Raw genomic sequence first — 22,968 nt, 5'->3', positions numbered from 1 at the left:
AGTTTTCCACGGCGTTGTCTAGATGATGTCTCCATGTTCCTGGGTTTCACCGCATGGATTTTCTTTGTGACGACAGTTTCCTGACCTGAAGACGCCGGTTGGAATACTGGCGGAACTGTCGTCACAAAGAAAATCCACGCGGTGAAACCCAGGAACATGGAGACATCATCGAGATTTGAATTTTTTTAAAACAATTTCATTAGAAATGACCACAGAGAAAATCTGCTTGATTACAAAGTATTTGATGGTATCAAATCACATTTGAAATTTTCTGCCTCAATTTACAGAATTTTTAGGGCAAGGGCTCAGCCACTTTATGTACCGGTTCCCGTAAGCTAAGTACTGATGCTGTGCCTGCAATAGGGTTCAATGGGTGACTATTTATGATGTCTGCCAGTACATACACAAGCAAGTCAAGATAAATACGGAATTGATATGTTGGACCAAGAAAGGTCTAAGGGCCAGAGCACCTTACAAAGACACCTCTACACTTCAAAATTTCTATCGAATTTCCTCCCTCCTTTACTGGGGCAAACCTCAAATCTTTCGGGATCCTAAGGCAAAAATCAAGGCTATCCAGTAGGAAAAACAAATTTTGGTGATTGTACTGTTGTCTATCCTTCTTGATTTTTTTATTTTGAATGGGTTAAAAACTGTTTGTAGTTGCTACCATCTCACCTGGACTTTAGTATTCCCAAGGATCGCATTTGTGAGGTAGATTGAGTTCCAACCTGTGGGCCTGGGTTCAAATCCCGTAGGCAGCTGAGAATATTCCAAAGTAACTCAATCCCTGTTTGAGTGTTTTGTTGAGGGCACTTAATCTGCAACACTTTGTCTATTGGATGGGACGTTAAGCTGTGATCCTTTTTGGAGCTTATGGGAGTACGTAAGAGTTGGAAGAAAAGGTTGGTGAAGCGTCTGTTATAGTGTTTCATGGTACGGAAACATGGAGAAAGTGATGGTTATGGTGAGGAGACAGAATATTAGAATGGAGCAAGTACTTCGTGGGAAGGGGATGTTGAAAACAGTGTTAGAGGGATGTTGGTAAGCCTGGGAGGGAAGGAAGAGAATAGGATTTTTAGATAGAATGAAAGAGAGGAGGCCTTATAGTGAATTGAAGAGGGAAGACTACATGAAGGGAGGAGAGACTGCCGGAACACTTTTTAAATGCTCCATGTAAATCTACCTTTATCCTTTTACTGCCATCAGGCCGATATATCAGCCCTCGCTGGTTGAGCAAAAACTGCCAGGGTCCGATTTATCTGCCCGAAATATTTCACTTTTTTTTTGTGATTTTGGCCTTTTCAAAAGCTGTAATTTATGTAAAACCCCCATATTGTATCTATGGTTATAAGATGTAAATATATCTTAAGAATTGGGAAAATAAATCTAGATTTAGTATTAAATAAAGTAGCTGAAAAATTTTTAAATCTGAAGTGTTGCGAATTCCGGATAATAGTCTTGGCAGTCTTCGCACATCCCACCTGAAATAGGCTGGCAGTAAAAGGGTTAATCAGTAGAATACCTACTTTAACAATAATTGTGATAGGGTTTAAAAAATTAAGGCACTCTTATTGTAATGTTTTCTTAAACCTTGCCTACGTCTTGAGCTATTCATGACAAAAATCGGCACCCTTACCCTATTTAAGATAAGTTTATGATGTTATGAGCTCATTATGTTCAATTCACCACTTCTAAATGACTCCTCAGCCTCGTGTATCATGCTCTCATAATTTATGATTGTTTGCACTCTTGTTAACAAATTTTTTCAATGAAAGTTTATCCTTGACTATTAAGTTTGAACATAACTTCCATGATGAGACCACTTCTCAGGATCCTTCTGCATGGGACTACGTAAATGCCTTTAATGTATTGGAATGATTAAAAAATATTTGCACAAAATAATTTAGAGAGGATGAAGGCATTTGCATGGGATTTGTAAGGTCCAGTCATTTTGGAAAAATGTATCCCAAAATGATATTTCATGCTCTGAGCTTTGACATTCACTTACTAGTTGCTTCATTTAAATCAATTTGTTTACATTTTTCAACCAAAGGAATGTAACCCTTTTATTAAAAATAGACCTCCCATTGAGATCATATGCTCCAAGGAAACATTTATCGTCATAGGCTGATTTGGGGGGGGAGGGCATGCCCCCAGACACTTAAAAAATAGACCAAATTTTTAATACAAGAATTAATAAATTTTATATTTTAAAATTTTGTAAGCTTTTAATTTTTGCCATATTTAATTAAAATTAAGAGTATATTTCGTAGAATAATTGTATGAAGTTTTTTTATCCCCAATGTGACAGCCTTTTGCCTGTCAGACCCTTGTGCACCCCCCCAGAAAAAAATCCTGGATCCACCCTTGTTTATGATCCTAAAAAAATATATAAGAGGCATTTTTAGGACCCAAACTATAAATAAACCAATATATTCAATTCTCACTTAAAAAAAACTGATACCTAATTTACCAATGCTATTGTATTAAAAATTTGGTCTATACTAGTTCATTTTCAAATACACAAGTTGTCAATTCTTCGTATTGTGAGATCTGTTGTGCATACCTGCTAGGGAGTAAAAGGGCTGTAGGCATAGGAAAAAGTAGGCTTTAATGGGTTTAAACTTTCTTTGGATAAAAATAAAGTTTTTGGAGAAAACCACCATTACTCCCTTACATTACGGAAAAAATGGCCTGCCTCTTGAGTAAATTTCAGAATATATTTGATAATTTGAAGGTGAAATTTCAAATGTGATTCGTCAGGGTCGGATATTTTGTATTCAATCTGATTTTTGTATGTTTTTTACCAATGAAACAACACCTAAAAATTCAGTGGCACATTCAAATACATATCAAAAACTATTTTTATGGGCCTACTTACGGTGTTTTACAAAATAACTATAATTTATACATGAGACCCTATAGTGTTCTTTGCATGGCTTATGAATAAATCGAATTTGAATTAGAATAAGATGAGGTGAGGACAATCTTTCCATTATGGCCAAACTATGGATAGATAACATTTGATGGCAAGAGTTAGGTGATCTTTTTACATGGTATTTACAATTTTAAATCATCCTCAAGCACATTGAGAACACTTGACTAAACCACTTTACTTTTCTAAATTTTTAGTCAAGCTTTAGCTTTAGTTGTGCCACAGACTGTCAGAAGTAGTCTGCAATGATGTATTTATTGTCACTCAACTTTGGCATCTCCCTGAACGGTCGATAAATGCTTCGTCATTCCTTCAAATAACTGGCGTTTAAAATTGTAAACAACGTTTATTAAACTTTAATAAGGTGTATATGTTATATATATAATGTGTATATATAGTTATATTTATATATGTATATATTCATGCTGTTCTCTTAGACAAAATACCATTTGTATTAACCTTAACATGATCATATACATTCTTCCTAGGATTGAATTCAAAATATATTTATGCAAAAATATCAGGTTTTATGTGGTAATGACAGGGTAACACAATTAAACAGTTATGATTTTGACATCCAACAGAAAGCGTTGCATCTATAGGCCAACATTGATATGAACACCATCAGAAAAAGTAGCCGGGCAGTCGTTGGTTTCTGATATGAAAACTGGCATCCATTTATCCATCTCTCTTCTTGGCTGAGAACACACATCCACAGCACAGCGACAAGTTATTTCATACGAAAGCACTGCACAAACAAACCCAACTCTCAAAACATTTCACAGGCGTCTTCATCACAAAATAAGTGTCAACAACGTAGACATGTCATTCACAGTATATGGCTCGTGTCTACACCACCAGTCTGTATTTTAAAAACTTTCAACAACTTCCACGTTAACAACATCACTCACTGTGAGCACAAGTAATGGAAGTGGTCTCCAGAGAAGTATAACAGACTTATAGTTTCACAGAAACAAAATATTTCAACAAAAATAAAATGCAATGTAACGTGATTGTTTTATTGTAGGTGTTTAGGGCCGAGGCGGCACCGACATCAAAGGGCGGGCTTACGGCGTTTTCGCCACCGCACCACGGCCATCTCGAGCAGCCAGGGAATGGCGCAGAGGAGAAGTACTCCGGATAACACGTGGATGCAGAGCTCATAGCTCTCGCTCCAGTCGCGGACCACACCTACAACATGCAAATGAAGAGCAAAGAATATAGATCAGTGGCAAAGAGCATCAGTGGCGGATTCAGCATCAAATTGAGGGTGGGGGGGTCATGACCTGGATCCAAGGAGTATGGAATACCCCAGGGAGAGGGGGCATTTTTACAGTAGGGAATGCAACGCTCAAGGATGAATACAATTCAAACTTCTCTTGTAGCCATAGACTTACATGTGCTCTCCCAGTACTCCTTAACAAGGATACAAAAATTATTAAACTAATAAAAATGAAATTTTTTTGATAAAATTTGAGGGGAAGAATCATGACCCAGCCCCTAAATCCACCTATGGATAGCATAGAGGTTAGATCAAGTATTGCTGTAAGATTCCATGTGAAATGGTTACACAAGCTGATACCTTATTGATCTGATTTGAAATTAATTTATATAACTGATTACCTAGTCAAAAAGATATCATCACTATCCCAACTAGCACAGATTTTGCCTTATCCCTAAATACGAGGATATTATACATATATGCCGTGACGAAACCTATCTGAAAGCAGAGATAAAGTATGAATAATCCACGCCGTTTTTTGGGATAAATCGGAGATGCACTTCCGCATTTTTGGAGATATGCCTATCCTTACACCGTATAATTGCCGCTAGGTGGCAGCTGTTTCGCGTACGATCGCTGCGCTGCCACGCGAGATTCATGAGAACTACGTGAAAATAATGTAATAACCGTAATAACATAAATTGGCTTTCGATGAGGAAAGATTCAATGCATTACTTTTCATCATTGTATTTTATTTTATTATGGTATCCCTTATAGCATCAAATATGCCAGAGACATCTCATGAGGCATATATGACCACTCTGTCTATGAGGTCTGTATGCCTATGAGATCATATCTCGTGAGATTCCTCTGAGATATTTGATGCTACATGGGATACTGCAATACAATACTGTATAATAACATACATGATGGAATATAATGCACTGAATCATTCACCATCGAAAGCCAATACCGCATTAGTCTCCACAATGAGGTTTTTTTTTCACTATGTTAGGTACACATTCACGCAAGTTTAGGAACATACCAAAAAATCCGTTAGAAGAAGGTGGAAAATAAACAAAATTATTGCTCTAAAAACGATATATTTAATGAATGATTCATCTTGAAACGATATACAATACACTAGAACACGGAGCAGTCCTTATACCTTCATCGGTAAACCATAAATCTTACTGTTCAATTCCTTACATCACATTATAGAGGAGACTGGTGAATTACCTTACGTATGGTTTCTAAAAGCACAAATTCGAAATCCATTACCGTTATACCCAAGAATTTGGCAATTACGATCACTAATACCTCGCATTTGTTAACAAATCACAGCACTGTCGATGATTCCTTCATTAATATCCACGACAATCCGGGATGTTTTGATGTGTCGCCACAACTGTACGTACCGTCATAGCCTACATCGAACTAAGGCACACAAAAACGATGCTTAGGTCGCATTATCACTTTAACTATTATTGTATACACAAAATAATCAACGATTTTTACTCACAAACACCACTATACACAACACCAAAAATGTAAACACGAAGCCACTATAATGGCTTTAACGGTAATGGAGGACTTCAGCGCTGCTATGCGGCCAATTTTGACATCCCCTCCCCAAACCGCCCAAACGCTTGAAATCGTGGAAAAAAGGGATATTACACATGGAGGATATGCTTATCCCCACAATATCTGATTTCTCCAAGGATAAGTTCAAATCTGTGCTGGCTGCCCCAATGAAAAAATTGTATAAACCTGTTTCAAAATTTTATACAATTTATACAATTGCCATGGTAATTGTATAAATTGTATAAAATTTTGAAACAGGTTTATACAATTTTTTCATAGGGGTGGGTAACAATTTCACTTAACTTCGAAAATGATAAATTGATGACATAATGATTTCTTCTTTTTGGCATTGAAGTGGATTCACCTAAGTATATATACCAGTATATAAATTTAATCTAAAACAGGTGTCTCTTGGCGATACCACTTAAATGCCCAAAGGAAGGAAAAAAGAGTTTTGGCATCAGATTCTGAAAACTGCTATGGGACATTGCTATCAAAAATGCTAACTGGCCAAATGTCAATGCCAATTTCACCAGATAAAATGATACAAATTACTGCTTTATCAGGTAATATTTTATAAAGGCATGTGACTTCTTCAACACAAGCGTTGAAATCAATTTTTGATACCCAGGGTTATTTTTTGATACCATTTTTTCATCATGCACAATGTTATTAGATTTTATTACCCAATATGATATTTAAATGGTATCATTTTCGAATCATCAACCGGATGTAGGCATTAAAATTTTGTTGGTGATATAAAATTGATATCTTTCAGATATACAAGGGGGGACCTAAAAATAAACAGAAGGAAATCTTCTCACACTTCTTTCTTCTAGTTTTGTATTCTCACACTACATGGGTGTTAATTCACCCTTTCTGAGTCACCATGCAAAATGGCATGGCTTTAGATGGTTGCAGCAAGCCCTTATGATAGTTTTTTTTTCAAATAGTTTTTTGGCATCTTCCATTTTGGAAATGGATGATATTCAAGAGCACCGTGCTGCATTGAAATTTTGTTTTCTACTTGGTAAAAGTGCACTGGATGCAGCTGATATGCTGTCTACAGCTTACTAAAAACAGGACATGAAAACAACTCAAAAGTACAAGTGGTATTCACAATTCAAATGCAGCAACATGTCGATCCAAGACATTCTATGTCCAGGTCTTCCATCTCCAGAACCGATGAAAACGTGGAAAAAATTTGTGCCCTTGTGTACGAGAATAGGAGGCGTACTGTATATGAACTTGCTGAACAATCTGATCTTTTGTGGAGTTCTGTGCAGCATATTTTAGCTGAAGATTTGAAAATGAGATGAATTGTGGCAATATTGATTCTCTGCTTGTTGACTCCTGATCAAACCATTTTTGGCAAAAAATCATATGACACCACATCCTCACCCACCCTACTCACCAGATCCTGCACCTTGTGATTTCTTTTTGTCCCCCCTGGTGAAAAGGGTGATGAAAGGGAAACATTTTGATGACATTTTGGAGGTGAAAAGAGAATCGAAGGTGACGTTTCAAGGCATAAGAAAGGACAAGTATCAAAGGTGTTTTGTGCAGAGGAAAGAATATGTGAACCAATGTACCACTGTAAGTGGAGAGTACTTTGAAGGTTACTGAAGTTTGTAGCTCAAAAAAATAAAGTGAACTTTTTTGAAAATTTCATCTAGTTATTTTTTGGTCCCCCTCGTTTAAATGATTATTAAATGATATAAAATGGCCACTTTTTCTGCACAACTTGTATCTGACTACATTTGCAGGAACACCTTGCCATTACAAATCTTGGAACATGGCATTTCATATACTGACAGGTTATTACTTACTATTCCATTAAGTATGATAATAATTACATGAAAAACAAAATAATAAGACCAAACCAAACATCCATAACCAAAGTTACCATGGGATGCTATTTAGAAGGTATAAGCATTACTCACTCCCTAATTTGTACCATAATGTGACTAGTGTTGCTTTTCTTCCAATTAATTAGCTATTTAAATTGTGATATAACCATTCTACAAGATGTTCAGCAATTATCTATGCGTGGGAATTATTGTTGGTACATTTTGCTGCAAATAATATTCATTCATTCCTACCATAATTGTGTCAACTTAGGTTACTTGACGGTTCTTCACCAAACTGCACGTTTATGAATTAGCAAGTTATGAGATACCTGATTGCAATATTATGTGGTTATATGATACTGAATTTAAGGAGAGTGTTTTATATCAAAAAAGCAGAAACAAATATCCAATATTAGTCAACTGATCAGGGCTTCAGTGCTGGGTGAAACAAATCTCAGGATTGAAGTTATTAATTCAGGCTTGAGTTAGTGGTAGTTAAATACATTCATAAAAAATAGCTTTGTTTGTACTCACAAATTCGTAAGGAAAACATACGAATTAGCCTGAATTAAGACCATTATATTCCGAATCGTTCATCAGATTATTACCATCAGTGCACCACCAACCATTTTCCTCCAAAGGTGAATTCCATGCGCAAGGTTTTCTGAACTAAGTGTTATCATCTCAACTTTAGATTGTTGATAGCACCCAAAAAAGTCATCAGTATTGCTAAACCATAATTGAAAAGAAAAATCCTACTTTGGCATTATTAGCTTGTACTTAATTTCTAACAGGTTTCAACACAGTTGTTTCATAATTCTGTATCTGGCAATTTTAAAACTTTATTGAAATCTACTTCAAATAACGAGTGGGTTATTCAAGGATTAATTCTTTATGAGAAGTAGGGTTCTTGACCAGTGATGATGATGATTAATAACTTACCTATCAACGGCCCAAGGCTAATGGTGATGATCCCACTCATTATCATATAAAGACCAAAGGCAGCAGCAAACTTTTCTAGACAGCAGTGCTCTGCTATGGTCAGTGCCAAGTTGACGACCATAGTTCCCTTGAGGAAACCCACAAGGGCGCAGAAGGCCACAACGGATGGGAAGTCCTCTACCAGGACAAAGACTGCCATGGAAAGGAAAACAGAATCACTTTAGAATTGAAAAAGTACATGCCAGTATGGTAAAAAAATACATATAAGTAACAGCTAGAATCCAAAAAAGGCAAAAAACCTCAATAGCAGACAAATAAGTAGCCATCACAGTGGCTAAGCAAAGAAAGGTGGCTGGAAAAAATATCAATCAGTAGTACATTTAAAAAAAGACAAACCAATCAGGAGAATAAATAAGTTTTGACAGCAAATGCAAAGCAAAGGAAAGACCATCTCAAACTTATAACAATAACATCACTTACTGAAACTGTTCCACATACAGTTTCACAAATTGAAGAGAGGAAGTATTTACAAGACAAAAAGTCAATAATGTTTCTTTTGAACTGCAGCAGGGGGGCAGTTTTTCATACAGGAGGTGGAGTTTTATGGGCTACAAGCTCTCCAGACCTCATGAAACTGTTTATTGCTGATCCAGTTGAGAGTAGACATATGCATATTTAAATACATAAATCTCACAAATTTAGTCATGATCCAAAATTATTTTACTTTTATAGGGAAATATTACAATTACGATTTCTGGCCTACTATTGGAAATTCACTTTTACATTTCCTAGCCAACATCATCCCTTTTGAAAAGACTGTCAACGAGAAATTATCATATTTCCCAGCCAAGTTTGCTGTGTCGACAATATTTTTGCCTTGTTTGACACCAAAAAATGCTCACTGAATAGGTTTTTGGAGCATTAAATAGCCTGTTTGACTTTACTAAGTTTACCATAGAAAATGAAAAGAATAATACCATCCCCTTCATTCACCTCTCCTTGAAAAATCTGGTATATGTCAAATTATCAGAAATGCCTGCCATATAGGTCAAACATGACACAACATCCTCACTAGTTAAAAGAATACTTTTCGTACAACAAAAAAACAGAGAAATCAAGCATTTCACAGCACTTGATGGACCCAGGCCACCAAATTACTCAAGAGAATTCATTGAAACATCAAATCACCTACTAGTCGTCAATGAAGGTATTTTCATTTAGGCATAAAAAATAAAGAAAACCTATTGAATTCTATCTCGTTCTCTTATTTGCACTTGAAATCTTAATGCATGTCTATCACCACTAATTTTACACTCCACCCACACCCCTAATGGTCATCAGTATGCTTCCTCTCCCCCACCTACAATCAAACGTAAACTTTCCCTCTCCACCTGCACATATATTCCTAGCAGTGTCCACCATTTACCATCACTCCACATTTCACTGATGTGAAGAAGTGACCCTCAACAGTCTTGATAAGGAAATCTTGGATTATGAAAGTGATCCTCATATCTCGTCTTGTTTACCATACCATAGCCCGAACATTTTCTCCCAGAGTTGAGCCCAAAGAATGAGTGTTTTATCTAGGTATGTGTATGTGTGAGTAGTATCTCAACCAAGTCAGCTACAGCGATGCTCATTCAACCCTTGCAAAGTTTCCTTCAAGTTGAGTGAGCACTTGTGAAGGGCTTCCCGTTGAGAGGCTTCAGCTGATCATTGCTGCAAATCCTCCCATTCCAGCAAACCAACACAGCACATAATTTGTCTTGTGCCTGAGATGTCATCCCAATGTTAGGGCCTTTGGAGACAATTTTCTGTTTGTCAGACAAAATGTTGTCCATGCCTATCACTTTCCTTTTTTTTTCATATAATGGAGGACTCTTTCTACTTTATCATTTAAAAGCCCTGATCTAAGAATACTATAATTAATGGCATAGCCTTCCTTACATGTTAAGCCTCTCTGACTCTGTAAAACAGATACTCCAACCAATTTTGAACCTCTTCATGCTCTGAAAATATCCTTCCATGCTTAGCCTTTATTTTTTAAAATGGCATTTCTGCTTTTGCCACCCAATTATGACTAAGCCTTGGTGTATAGTGAGACTACCTTTTCATCCATCTGAAACTTTTCCATCATCTCTTGCCTTGTCGGTTTTCCTCCCTATTTTACTTCCTGAAACCTCACCCTGTGTTCCTGTGATTTTATGTATTACTCTTCCTTCTCTCCTCCATTTTCATGATTATTTCCTTTCCAATCCATTCATTCATTCATTCCGCACTTAATCTGTCTGATCAACTTCTCTGTCACTTCTATCATTCCTTTTTTTATTTTTCCCATCCTTCCATCATTTGTTCAGTCTCCACATCCTTTTTCTCCCATGTACTACTCTTCAAAATTCAAGGTACACATTTCTCATAGCACTTAAAAGAGATTCTTTTTTTCAACTTTCTGATACTTTCAAAGTCATCAGCAAGTCGAAGTAAAGCGGGAAAATTCTACAGAAGAAAAATCATTTACCTTGACTATGGTTTTCCGAATCACTTCAGCCTAATACATAATTCCTCCGCAGGCTATGAGGGACCCAGGGGGACCTGACCCTCCACCCCCAATGAAGGCTCGTGGCTCTCCCAAAGAAATTTGACGATATTTTAAAATGTTTTTTGAAACTTTCGTTGCACCTCAGTAGGCATAGGCTCTGCTCTAAATCTACAGGAATCTGCAAAAGTCTTGCACACAGCTAATAAAACCTGCATTTTATCTTATCATCTATCTGTATACTCAGGACTCTTCTAGTGCCCAAATATTTTGGATCCATGAATAGCATGTTTATCCAACAGAATTCTAATGTTTTCTTCCACCTGACATTTCTGATCCCTAACCTGAATTCTCCCAACCCCCCCCCCCCCCTCGCTGCACCACTGGACTGCTGAATCACAATTATTGTGTTAACTACCCTCGACTCACTTTCCTTTCCCTCATCCAGAAATCACTGGCTGCTTTCTAAAAAGCCCTTTTGAAATATGATAAGTACCTACATAAGAAATGATATGTGTAATTTTTGGTTTTTTCCCGGAGAGCAGTTGCAGTAAAGTATTCTCGGAAGGAGGTCATGAAATCATCCCAGCACCACCCTCTCATTGTGGGGATTAGGGGTATAACCAATTGAAGAGGGAGCATTTCTAACCTAATTAATTTTAATGTAACATTTTCAGAACTGAAAACAAGCCCAATTTCTGATGAAGTTTTGCTAAAGTACAGAAATTTTTGATTTCTCAATTTGTCAAATTTCTTTGAGAGAGCCACGAGCCTTCATTGGGGGTGGAGGGACAGGTACCCCTGGGTCCCTCATGGCCTGTGGAGGAATTATGTATTGTGCTAACCCAAGAAAACCCTACTACATAAGAGATAAAGCAGGGAGGTTATACTAGAAAATAACATTAGACTAACCAGCTAGAGTACCTTAACAAAGTCATCAGTAAGTCAAAGTAAAGTGGGAAAATTCTACAGAAGAAAAAACATTTACCTTGACTGTATGCTTCCCAATCACTTCAGGACAATACATAATTCCTCCACAGTTTAATCAAAAATTTATAATTTTTACTGGATTAATAGCTCTTGTGTCTTTGTAAAGGAATAATGGGAGTGTAAATGCAAGTTCATGGCTACAAGTCGCAAACAAGAGAACTTTGAGCTGTATTTATCATGGAACGTAGCACTCCCTACCAGTGGCATAGCCAGGAATTTTGTTTGGGGGAAGGGGTCCAAAACCAGGGTGAAAAATTTTAATATTATTCATAATCTAAAAAAACTTCATTTGTTAAAGAAATATTTTGTAAATTCATGATTTTTGTTTCCTTTCATGAAGGAAAATAATTGTGTTTTTATATTTTTGGGGGGGTCCGGACCCCCCAGATCCCTCCCCTGGCTACGCCACTGCTCCCTACATTAAAAATGCCCCTCTCTCACAGGGATTATTCCATAATCACCAGACCCAGGTTATGACCCTCCTCTCCAGATGCTGAATCCACCCCTGGTTGAGGCAAATGAAATACTACATATATGTAATAGGAAAGCAGATACTCAACTGGATCTGGCAATGGCAGAGGTGAGGCAGCCAAGCAGATAGGCTGTTCGCTTCTGCAGCCGGAGGTGGTCCCCAAGAAGTGGGAGCAGGAGGCGCGAGGCTACATCTGCACCCGCAGCGGCCGACAGGCACACTGCGACGTCTGCTGGCGAGAAGCCAAGAGTGCGCTGCAAGTGGAAGGGTAGCACGGTGAAGAAGTTGGTGTCCGAGAGGCAGGAGACGGACAACCCCAGTGCCAGGTTCACGTAGCTTGGGTCCTTGAGCAGTCGCAGGTCCAAGAAATCGACCACAAAGCCAAGCACGCTCCTACCCGAGCCCTCTTCATTGCGACGTAACAAACGACGCCACGCCGAGCGCAGCTTGCCACCCATTGTCCTGGCTGTTGTGTGACGTTTCGACTTTCGATTCTTTGCTTCCTGCTCCCTCTCCCCTTCAGCCACAGACTTCTTCTGTTGCATATCTACACTGGCAGTGCAAGTGGTGTGCAGGTCGCTGTTGTTGTTGAGGACTAGCACGATGGTTCCGAGGTTGACCAGCGAGGCAGATTGGCGCTGGTAGCACCTCAATTGCCCCTCCTCCCACTCCTGTACATGGGGGAAATAATAATACAAGATAAAAATAAATTTTTCTATGAATATTTTTATTGCAAACTAAAAACAATACAAACAAATTTCCATTCAATCAATTTTTCATTGAACTTTGATGTAAACAAATTTGCTGTTATAAATTTGTTTTTATTCCCATTTCTTTAAATGATCAAAGTGCCACCGGTATTTGGCGACCATTTTTAAAAACTTATCATCATGTTTAACTTTAAATTCTGAATAACATTCGAGATACAGTTAAAATCACAATAAGTTTTAATTTTGATTGAATTAGAATTTTGGATTGTCATCTGGTTCTGAGTTATCCTGAAAATTTCAGATTTAAGATCGTTTCAACAGGAAAAAAGGGTTAAAATTGAGCTGGAAGATTTGACCCAGACAGGATGACAAACAACAAATCCAGTTTATAAAAATGTTATAAAAATATGTTAGTAAAGCTGCCTTTATACAATCATTCTTCTCATGAATTGACTGAACTTTTTCCCAAGGTAATTACTAATATGAAATTCATTACTGTTCACGCAGCAAGGCTAAAATATTCCCCAATTGTCATAACAAATTGCTCTAGAACTGGAATGAGGATTACCACTGATAGTGGCCTCCTGGCAATGAACTGTAAACAATGGGAGACTGCAATTTCATCATTGTTTTGAAGAGCACATTGCTTATGGTCTTGAGGGTAGTATGTGCCAGGGATTGAATAACCAGGCTTATATACAATTGCCCAGGGATTGAGCCAGATGTGATTGGTGGATGCCCTAACGATTGGGATCCACCATTCCACCTCTGCCATGTTGGAACGCAATCATTAGGCACATCCACCAATCACATCCAGCTTGACTCCTGAGTAATCTTGTATACCATAATCACCTGTAGAAGCCACACACCTTTTTTCCGGAAATGCCGGTGAAAAATGGGGGTGCATGGCATACACAAATCCTCCAAATTTTAATGTAAGCCGCGTTCCATTTTCCCTCAAATTATTATCGTTTATTACTCCAGAGTTTAGCATTGAAACTAGGAAACCTTTGCAGGAATTACATTTCTAACATCAGTGGCGCAGCAAGAGGGGTTTTTGGGGAATAAACCCCCCCCCCCCAGAGCTCAGAGAAATTTTTAAGTTTAATCCATTTTACTTAATTGGATTGGTATTACTAATAGAATAGTGTAAGGATTAATAAAGTATCCCTCAGAAAGCCGTAAAACTCACCATTTTGAACCATCTATCTTAAAATTCCGCAATTTATTAATCTCGCACCTATCGCTTATCCTGGTGGGTATTCCGTACCCCCACACACCCCGGTATTAGTTGCACCTAAACTTCCCCCCGCCTTAATTCCTAGCTGCGCCCCTGTCTCACATTATTTAACCTTACTAATCTTGGAAACGTAAATTTATCGTTTTAGCAACCAGTGGCGGATACAGATGGGGGGCGCAGGGGGCGCGCGCCCCCCCCTTGCGGGTCCGCATGTATTGCCGAACATTGCAAAACCACAATTGTAACTTTTTTATATCATAAGATGGCATTGTCTTTTACATGTTTATAATCACTTTAAATCAAATTTTCATATACTCTGCCTGTGACTTGATCATCTTTTATTACGATAAAATTAAAGACAATTCAAGATATGTTGCGCCCCCCCCTTGAGTTTTTTCTGTATCCGCCACTGTTAGCAACGAATCACGAGTTCCTATATTAGACCGCACCCAAAAAGCGTTTGGAAGTTTATTTTCCTCATGAGCCGGCGCAAAAATGGGGGTGTGTGGGATACACTAGGGCGACGCTAACACAAGTAAATATGGTAAGCCCGTTTGTTCGATCCCTGCTGCAGACTGCCCTGAAGATGATGAGTAACCCACTCTTCAAAACATTGGCGACAATGGAGTTTTAAACACGAGCGGAATCCCGAGAAAAATTCATCGCTCACAAGTGCTGGGAAAGAGTCTCTTCATGTGTGATGGAAGGTTGCTTGCTAAGCACTGTGCTTAGGAGCAGTTAAAGTCATGTTTAGCGTGTGTGGACCCTCCAAGCTTGGCTTGCATTACTATGCATTGTAAATGGGAAAAAGCAGAGAATTTGATTGAAAATTTGAGGTGTAATAAATTTCATATAGGAACCAAGAAATTTATCTACCAACTCGCAATTTCATCTGAATGATGTTAGGTGGGAAAATAATTTCAAAGTTGAATGATTTCTCATGCATTTATGATCCTTTTCAAATACCTTTGCAACTGGCCCATTCATGTAAGCTTGGAATATTTTGAGTGGTGTTGCTGCAGCAGGTTGGACCAGCAGGGTAGCCTGGAATTTTGTTCGGAGGGGTCCAAAACCAGGGTGGAAAATTTTTGAAAAAGAGGGTGCTAAGTAAAAGGTTTTAAACTAATTTTAACACTTTTCATAGTCGAAAAAACTTCATTTGCGAAAGAAATTTTTTTGTAAATAAATGATTTTTCAATATTTTGTTTTATTTTATAAAGGGAAGTAATTGTATTTTCATACCTATTTTGGGAAGTTCCGGACCATACGGATCTCCCCCCTGGCTACGCCACTCCCTGCAACACTAGGGTTGTGGGATGGGGAGAGAGAGAGAAAGGAAGCTGTTGCTCTTATTTCTCAGAATACTTGTATCATTTAAGAAATCAGTCAGACTGTCTAACTAAAGACTGTAAAAAACTCTCTTTCCACTCTTGCAGCATAGCTAACTTCCTCTCAAAGCGTACGTCATGGAGGTTTGAAAGAGATTTGAGGGTATACTCTGCATATCACATTTTGGTTGGTTTTCATGTAGTCACATGCTCTTCACTCTTACCCCTAAAAAACTTGGGCCGGCCTCTCAGTCGCAAAGATATTTGAAATTATGTACATACATATATCTAATTTAAGAATACGGGGACTAGCCATGGTGATATCTTTACGGAGTCACCCCCAGTGCACAAATTGCATGAAAAATCCACAAATCATTCATCGAATGGTTTTTCAAATTTGGGCGAATGATGTTTTTCTCTGTGGATTTTTTCCACTGTATGTATTTTTACATGGAGAGCAATTCTAGAGATCCTTCTCAAGATGACCAGATGCGTAATTTTTTGGCTTCACTCAATTGTTTACTTTTTAGTGCATCTTAAAAGCTTATATATTCCTTGTGTTGCCATCCTTGAAGGACAACAAGGACATAACATATAGCATTGAGAACCTCAGAAAATTACCATGGAAATCAAGGAACCTGGATATGGCATAGTGGTCTTAGCAGTGGCCCAAGAATCAATAGGTCTGTGGTATAATTCCCAGTCCTGGGAAATTTTTTCCCATTGCAATTCATCCAAATTTCACCACTGCTCTCTTCAGAGCTCATAAATATTCCAAATACTCCACAATCGATTTTACTATGTACTTAGATAGCATTCCCATTGACAGGCTGCTAGCTAGAAATAAACTTCTCTGGTGGCCTCTGGTATGACTTCATGGAATTCATCACGTAAATGATTACACTGACCTGGTTGTTCCTCACAAAAAAACTTCATTGAAACAACTGAGGTTTCAAAGCATGATTTCATCTTCAGGTCAACATCTTCATCTTCACCTGAAGATTTTGATGTCTTAATTCGAAACCTAGTTAGTTTCAGGAGAGTTTACTTGTGTGAAACAATGAAGGCAGTCACGTAAGATTTTACACTTTCCCAGCGAACAGAATATTTAAACTTTTCTCGGAATTCTGCGTGGGTAAAATTTTCTAAGAGCCCAAAAAAATGTTAATTCATTATTAATCATCATTATCAATTTACTTAATTGATTAATTTGGAGCTCTTAAAAAATCTTAACTGCGCAGAATCCCGAGAAAAGTTTAAATATAATGAAGGCAGTCTTTTGTATTGACATAATATTCATGCTCTACAATTTCAAGTTTTGTGGTTGCATCACAACTCAATGTCTTGCTAAGACAAAATATTGGTCCCAACATCAAGCATTTTTTAAAGGAATGTTGAGAAGCTAGCCCTGGACCACTAGCATCACACACCTCATAGTCACATGTACAATCTAAAGCAACTATGTAGATGCAAATGATGCAAAGAATTGGCTTCTCTAATGAAAATATTTATTTACAGGGTGACAGCAGCATTTGAGATTGATGTTGGAGCCAATGACATACGACAATGGTGGGGAGTATGATGGAGCTTATCTGGTTATGTATATGTTCAAAGTTCAAGTAATCAAATAACATTGAAGTGTCTCACTAGTTCGGCCTATCCATGATCTCTGAAGATGCCTCAGTATTAAAAATTAATGAGAAAGGTGATCAAAATTAGTTTTATTTGTTGAGATGATAAATATACAAATGACATACTGCCAAGTTGGCTGAATAGTATCAAAATAAGAGTAATTTTCATCAGAAAATTCCAATCTATGTATTTTATTCTAAACTTGAAGGTTGAGAAACTTTGTGCATCAAAAATGGCTACCACCACCTATAAATGAGTTTGTGCTTGAGGATTTCCACACATGCTATTGCTAATCTCATGAAATATATCAATTGGCCTGTAAGAAGCCAACCAATTGGTTAAGACCTTAAGATGCGGGTTGGATATGGTGGGGTGAGATACTGGAAAAACACCCTATGAAACCAATGCGACTTTTGTTCACTCAGGTGATTGGGTTAATACTGACAATTATTCATTGATTTATTGAGAATATGAGAAGATTTATTCACAATACAGATGCCTCATTTTTTAAATTAAACTGAAAGTAATGTCGAATATTTCTGGAGCCTTAAGATGTCTACTATAATATACCTATGTGCTTTAGACATTGACCATAGGAATATGATTTCAACTTGCATTACTGATAAATTCCTTGCATAGATATGCTTTAATTAATGAATTCTCGTTGATTAAATTCTCTTCAAATCATATTCCATGAATTTTGTCTATTCCAGTTTTTTCTTTCTTCATAATGATGTGCAGTGCAGATGATGATTTTTGCTTACAAAGGACTTAATTTTTTAATTATTCTAAGTTCATCACTATTTCATTTCATTTCAAAAAACAGTTTTGCCAATCTGCCAATTCCCTTCTATGGCCCTGCTGGTAATCTGGCGTTTTTATACACGTAGCTACCAATCAGGTAGCTTGGTAATTCTGAGTAGTCCACTGCACAGAATCAGAAACTAGTCAAACTCAGAAAATAGGGGAAGTAGTTCATACTGAGAGGGGAGAAATACACAAACAGTTGCCCATGGTGGAAAGCGAGGGGGAAAGTGGGGTAGGAAAATTCACCATCAAATCTTAAGTCGAATGGATGAAATTATATATGCTCACTTTATTTATAGTAGTTTTACTTAACTTTGACACTTCAATTGCATGTATACACTAATGTAGTGTATGTATAATACAATATGTCATTCAAATGTATGAATACAATAAAAAGTAGCCTCTGCCATTGGATTGCGTAATTATTTGTGATTTCCAGTAATCAGGCGTTTTCAGTAATCCCGCAGTTCTCTGGTCCGATACCATTTTACCAAAAGACCACTGTACGTATTTACTCCTAAACCCTTTTTCCCAACTGATAGTGGGTGATCTTGAACGCGCTCGAGACCCACCCACTCTTCTAGCCAATCACAGAAGAGCGGCAGGTGAAAGTGTGCATGAGGATGCAGTCTCTCTCCGACTTTCGTGCAGTGAGCATCGCTCTCCAGCTCGCAGAGTTGCCAAATGTAATTATGGGAGATCACGCTCGTACTGCCTCACGTACAGTTATTTCCATTGAATGGCAACGCTGGTCAGCCGTATGGAGAGGAAAAGGGAAGGGAGTGGAGGGGAAGGGTGAGGTGGTAGGGGCAGCGCTTCCGATTGGCTACTAGCTCTCTACCGCCCAGCCGCCAACAGTGCGGAAAAAGGGTATCAATAAAAATTCCCAGTGAGAAATGGGTGGTGGAATCCACGTGGAGATGTAACGTGGATACCACGTGTTTTTGGTCATGGAATCAACGTGGAACCCACGTGGAAATTTGGTGGAAAAATTAAAACAGCAGTAGGTGCTGTCCTAAAACCATTAAAACCTCAACCACTCTATATCTAAACCTTCTATATATGTGTCTACGAATTTTCATGTGCTCTCATGGCTGCCTTTCCACGAATTATATAAAAATAGAATCTGCGATACATTTTCACATAACTAGTATGGTTTCAGGATGATAAATGACGCAATGTCACCAGAGAGTTAAGTTCCACAAATTAGAAATTCTGTTTAACATTTTATGCTAATCACCACAAATCCACTTGAAATCAGCGTGGATTCCACGTGGGTCCAACCACTCAATATCCACCACCACCATATATCCACGAGTCAACGTGGATTCCATGTGGGTTCCACGTGGATTCCACCACCCATTTCTCACTGGGTTGATGGCAGCTCACCTTGGGGATTGATGGAAGAGAGGCCGCAGGCAGTAGTAACGCTGGCCCATCACCAGCACACCTCAACAGTGGTGGCCGGGACTGTGGCTCACGAGATGGGTCGTGTGCAGGGCAGTCCATGGCCAGAGGTTGTCTTGCTTCCACTTCTTCCATGGAGGTAGGGTCAGCCAACTTGGAATGCAGCTTGGTTGTCGGCTGGCCATCTGTTGCCTCTGAGACGATGGCATGCCCGTTGCTGGGAGGTACTTTGCGCATGTGCCACTTTATGGGCTGGTAGAGTGCAGCACCGAGCAAGGAGTGGAGGGCGACTCCGCTTAAGATCAACATGGTCCCTGAGGGAAAAGAAGATGCAACATTGAAATTTTTGGTAAATTTCATCCACACTGCAGAAGTAAGTGAAGTGGGATCATTATTCATCGGAAGTTGCTTTTTGGTAATCATTAATTATTTTTAACCAATGTTTGCTGGCCCCGGTGGCGGCGGGGTGAAGTCCTCGCCTGCCAAACAGGAGGTCGCGGGTTCAAGTCCCACCTGAATAATTTACCCTTATCCAGGGTATGGATGTTTGTGCACGCTTGATTGTTAAGTGTTATCAACCCCAATGTAAAGGCCGTACAGTGCTGTTTTCAGTTGTGTGTGTAATAAATAAATAAATACACTGGTGAAGTAAAAACATTCATTGGAGGGCAACCTTTCTTTGGGTCATATAAGTATTAAAACAAGTAACATAACATGTTTATTTATTCTCTGTTCATTTTGTCTTTGCAGGTGAGCTGGTGTGGCTAAAGCCAGTACAGGTTGAGGGGAGGAAAAGTTTCTCGACATGTGACTTTCCCTTGGCCAATCAGCAAGCAGTAGGCGTGGCCTCAGTCAGTCGCTCTCAGACCTCTGTCTAGATAACATCGCGAATCTGCTGGTGGAGCAGTGTTACTAAACCTATACGTAAAATTGTAGAAATTTTTTTCCTCATAGGGTATTTTATGTAGAAACATTAAATTATGGTTTTGCTAGTTATAGGACCTGCCCGCCTCTGTGACGGTGCGGAATTCCTCTTCCCTATCCTTCCACTCCTATCCATTCTTAGGTGGCGTCGTCGGGCTCCTATCACTGCAGTGCCTCCTTCCTTTTTCCTGCCTTGTCCTCCCCCTTCTGTGGTGCAGAGGTGAAAAGCTAGCGCTTACAGACCCTGCCCTGGGAGTATAACGCCGCGAGCCTGGCCTGGAGTCTGGTTTCCACTGTTGCCAAACCTCACGCATTCTCCTTGCATGCGTCTAAGTATGCCTTTCACCAGCAGTACCTCATTCAGGGTGGTAGCTGACAATGTCATGGGCTTCCGTGAAAGGATTATCCCCAATGCCTTCCAAATGAGTAGGTGTATTGTCTCGGCACTGGGGCCAAAATACCTGTGGCCATCCATGAATCACACATATTCAGTGACAAAGTAGGGCGGATACGTACATTTGGCAACGTTAAGTTTGCTCCTCCTCTCTCTCTTGGTTCTAACCCTATCCGATTAACCCAGAGGTGATTCTGGGAGGAATTACATTTCTAGACTTCTCATGTGAAAAATGTGAAAATTTTCTTTTCAATCATAGTTATTGTGGCAGCTACAGATTTCACCATTAAACTATGCAGCACAGAAAAATAACTAGTTTAAATCTGTCCTGAACATATGTGAAAATGTACACATTTTTGATGTTGCTTAGAAGCAACATTGGGTTATAAAGGGTTAACGAAGCCTTCCAAGAGTTTCCAGGCTCTCACGACACCTCACCCACAAACATGAAGGGAATAGATTATAACCAAGTTATGCTGTTGGGACAATGAGCACACTAGTGGCTTCCATTTTGGTGAAGTCCTCTCGGGATTTCCACCATTTTCAATCCTTAAAGGGGGAGCAAGGTAGCCTTGTGGGTAGGGTACTTGGCTCCTGATTTAGGGGTCCAGGGTTCGTATCCTGAGTGAAGCCTTCGGAGTTCCCCAAAAGAAATCCTTGAAGTATAAGGTGGCCCAGGGAAAAAAACCAGGTCCCACACCCTGAGTTTGCGGAATTCACATACATGCACCTTCATTTGGGGTGAGCTCTACTCTCACCAATCCAAATCGTTGAATCGCTGAGTGGGTGCTCTACATACCACCCTCCTGTGTTGGCAGTGACACTCTATATGTAATAGAAACTTTAAAAAAATTTGAAAAGCTGACCAGAAAAAACTTGATACCTTTGAGACCTGGACCTGGCAGCGGATGCTCGCAATCAAATGGACAGATAGGGTGAGAACAGAAAGAAATGAAAGCACCAAACATCACTGATGAACAGAAAGCTTCTTTGAAGAAAGGATTTAGTACATTCTTGAAATAAATAATGAAAGAAAGGGTATTTCCTGGTATTTCTGACCAGGGGCGCAGCCAGGAATTAAGGCTGGGGGGGTTTAGGTGCAACTGATACCGGGGTGTTTGGAGGTGTGGAATACCCACCAGGATAAGCGGTAGGTGCGAAATTAATAAATTGTGGAATTTTAAGGTATATGGTTCAAAATGGTGAATTTTACGGCTTTCTGAGGGATATTTTATTAATCCTTACACTATTCTATTAGTAATATCAATCCAATTAAGTAAAATGGATTAAACTTAAGCATTTCTCTGAGCTCTGGGGGGGGGGGGGGGTTTAACCCCCAAAACCCCCCCCTCGCTGTGCCACTGTTTCTGACAATTCACGTCCAAGTGACAGCATTGCATGGTGATGTAGGTGTGTGGGTATTAAATAGGTGACATGTAATATCTAAACAACAAGCGCAGTTCTGAAGGTGCATCAGGGTTCTCCAGTCCCTCTCTTATGTTATGGGATAATTCTGGCTGGCTCAACTGTTAACTGTGTGGTCTGCAGATTCAGGGGCACAGCTAGGAATTAATAATAGGGGGATTTTAGACGCAAGTAATACAGGGGAGTCGTGTGGCTAAGTGCGGGGACCCTTCCCTAGAAAACTTTTAAGGTAAACGGTTCAAAACGTTGGGTTTTACGGCTTTATGAGGGATATTTTAAGAATATTTACATTATTCTATAAGAATTTTGGTAAAATGGATTAAACTTAGAATAATTTCTGAGCTCTGGGCGGGGGTGTTTTATTCCCCGAAACCCCTGTGCCACTGTGCAGACTGTCCACTAGGGCATGAATATGTTCAAACACAGGAAATCCAAATGCCAATTTAAGTAGTCTGATGGGAGGGATTAATTGTCATCACATAGGACAATGGGATACTCAAAAGAGTTTGGTTTTCCCTCCATGCTCAGATTTTCATGCTTAAATTAACTAGGAAAACTGGAAGATGC

The 22,968-nt window shown here is 38.9% G+C and overlaps 1 protein-coding gene across 1 annotated transcript in view; it reads right to left on the bottom strand.

The window, feature by feature from the left end:
* Positions 1-3,264: 3,264 nt before the first annotated feature.
* The window catches only part of LOC124162531 (monocarboxylate transporter 5-like), a 146,612-nt gene continuing 126,908 nt past the window's right edge, over positions 3,265-22,968 (bottom strand). The window contains exons 6-9 of the mRNA XM_046539100.1: positions 19,641-19,972; positions 12,623-13,205; positions 8,537-8,728; positions 3,265-4,129 (exon numbers count right to left, since the gene is read on the bottom strand). Of these exons, the coding sequence (XP_046395056.1) occupies positions 3,993-4,129; positions 8,537-8,728; positions 12,623-13,205; positions 19,641-19,972 (1,244 nt within the window). The 3' untranslated portion in view covers positions 3,265-3,992. The remainder of the gene's footprint in view (positions 4,130-8,536; positions 8,729-12,622; positions 13,206-19,640; positions 19,973-22,968) is intronic.

Source organism: Ischnura elegans, chromosome 7 (assembly GCF_921293095.1).
Source record: "Ischnura elegans chromosome 7, ioIscEleg1.1, whole genome shotgun sequence".
NCBI classification, from domain to species: Eukaryota; Metazoa; Arthropoda; class Insecta; order Odonata; family Coenagrionidae; genus Ischnura; species Ischnura elegans.
Note: the sequence above shows the minus strand (reverse complement) of the source record. Positions and strands in the feature narration are given on the sequence as shown.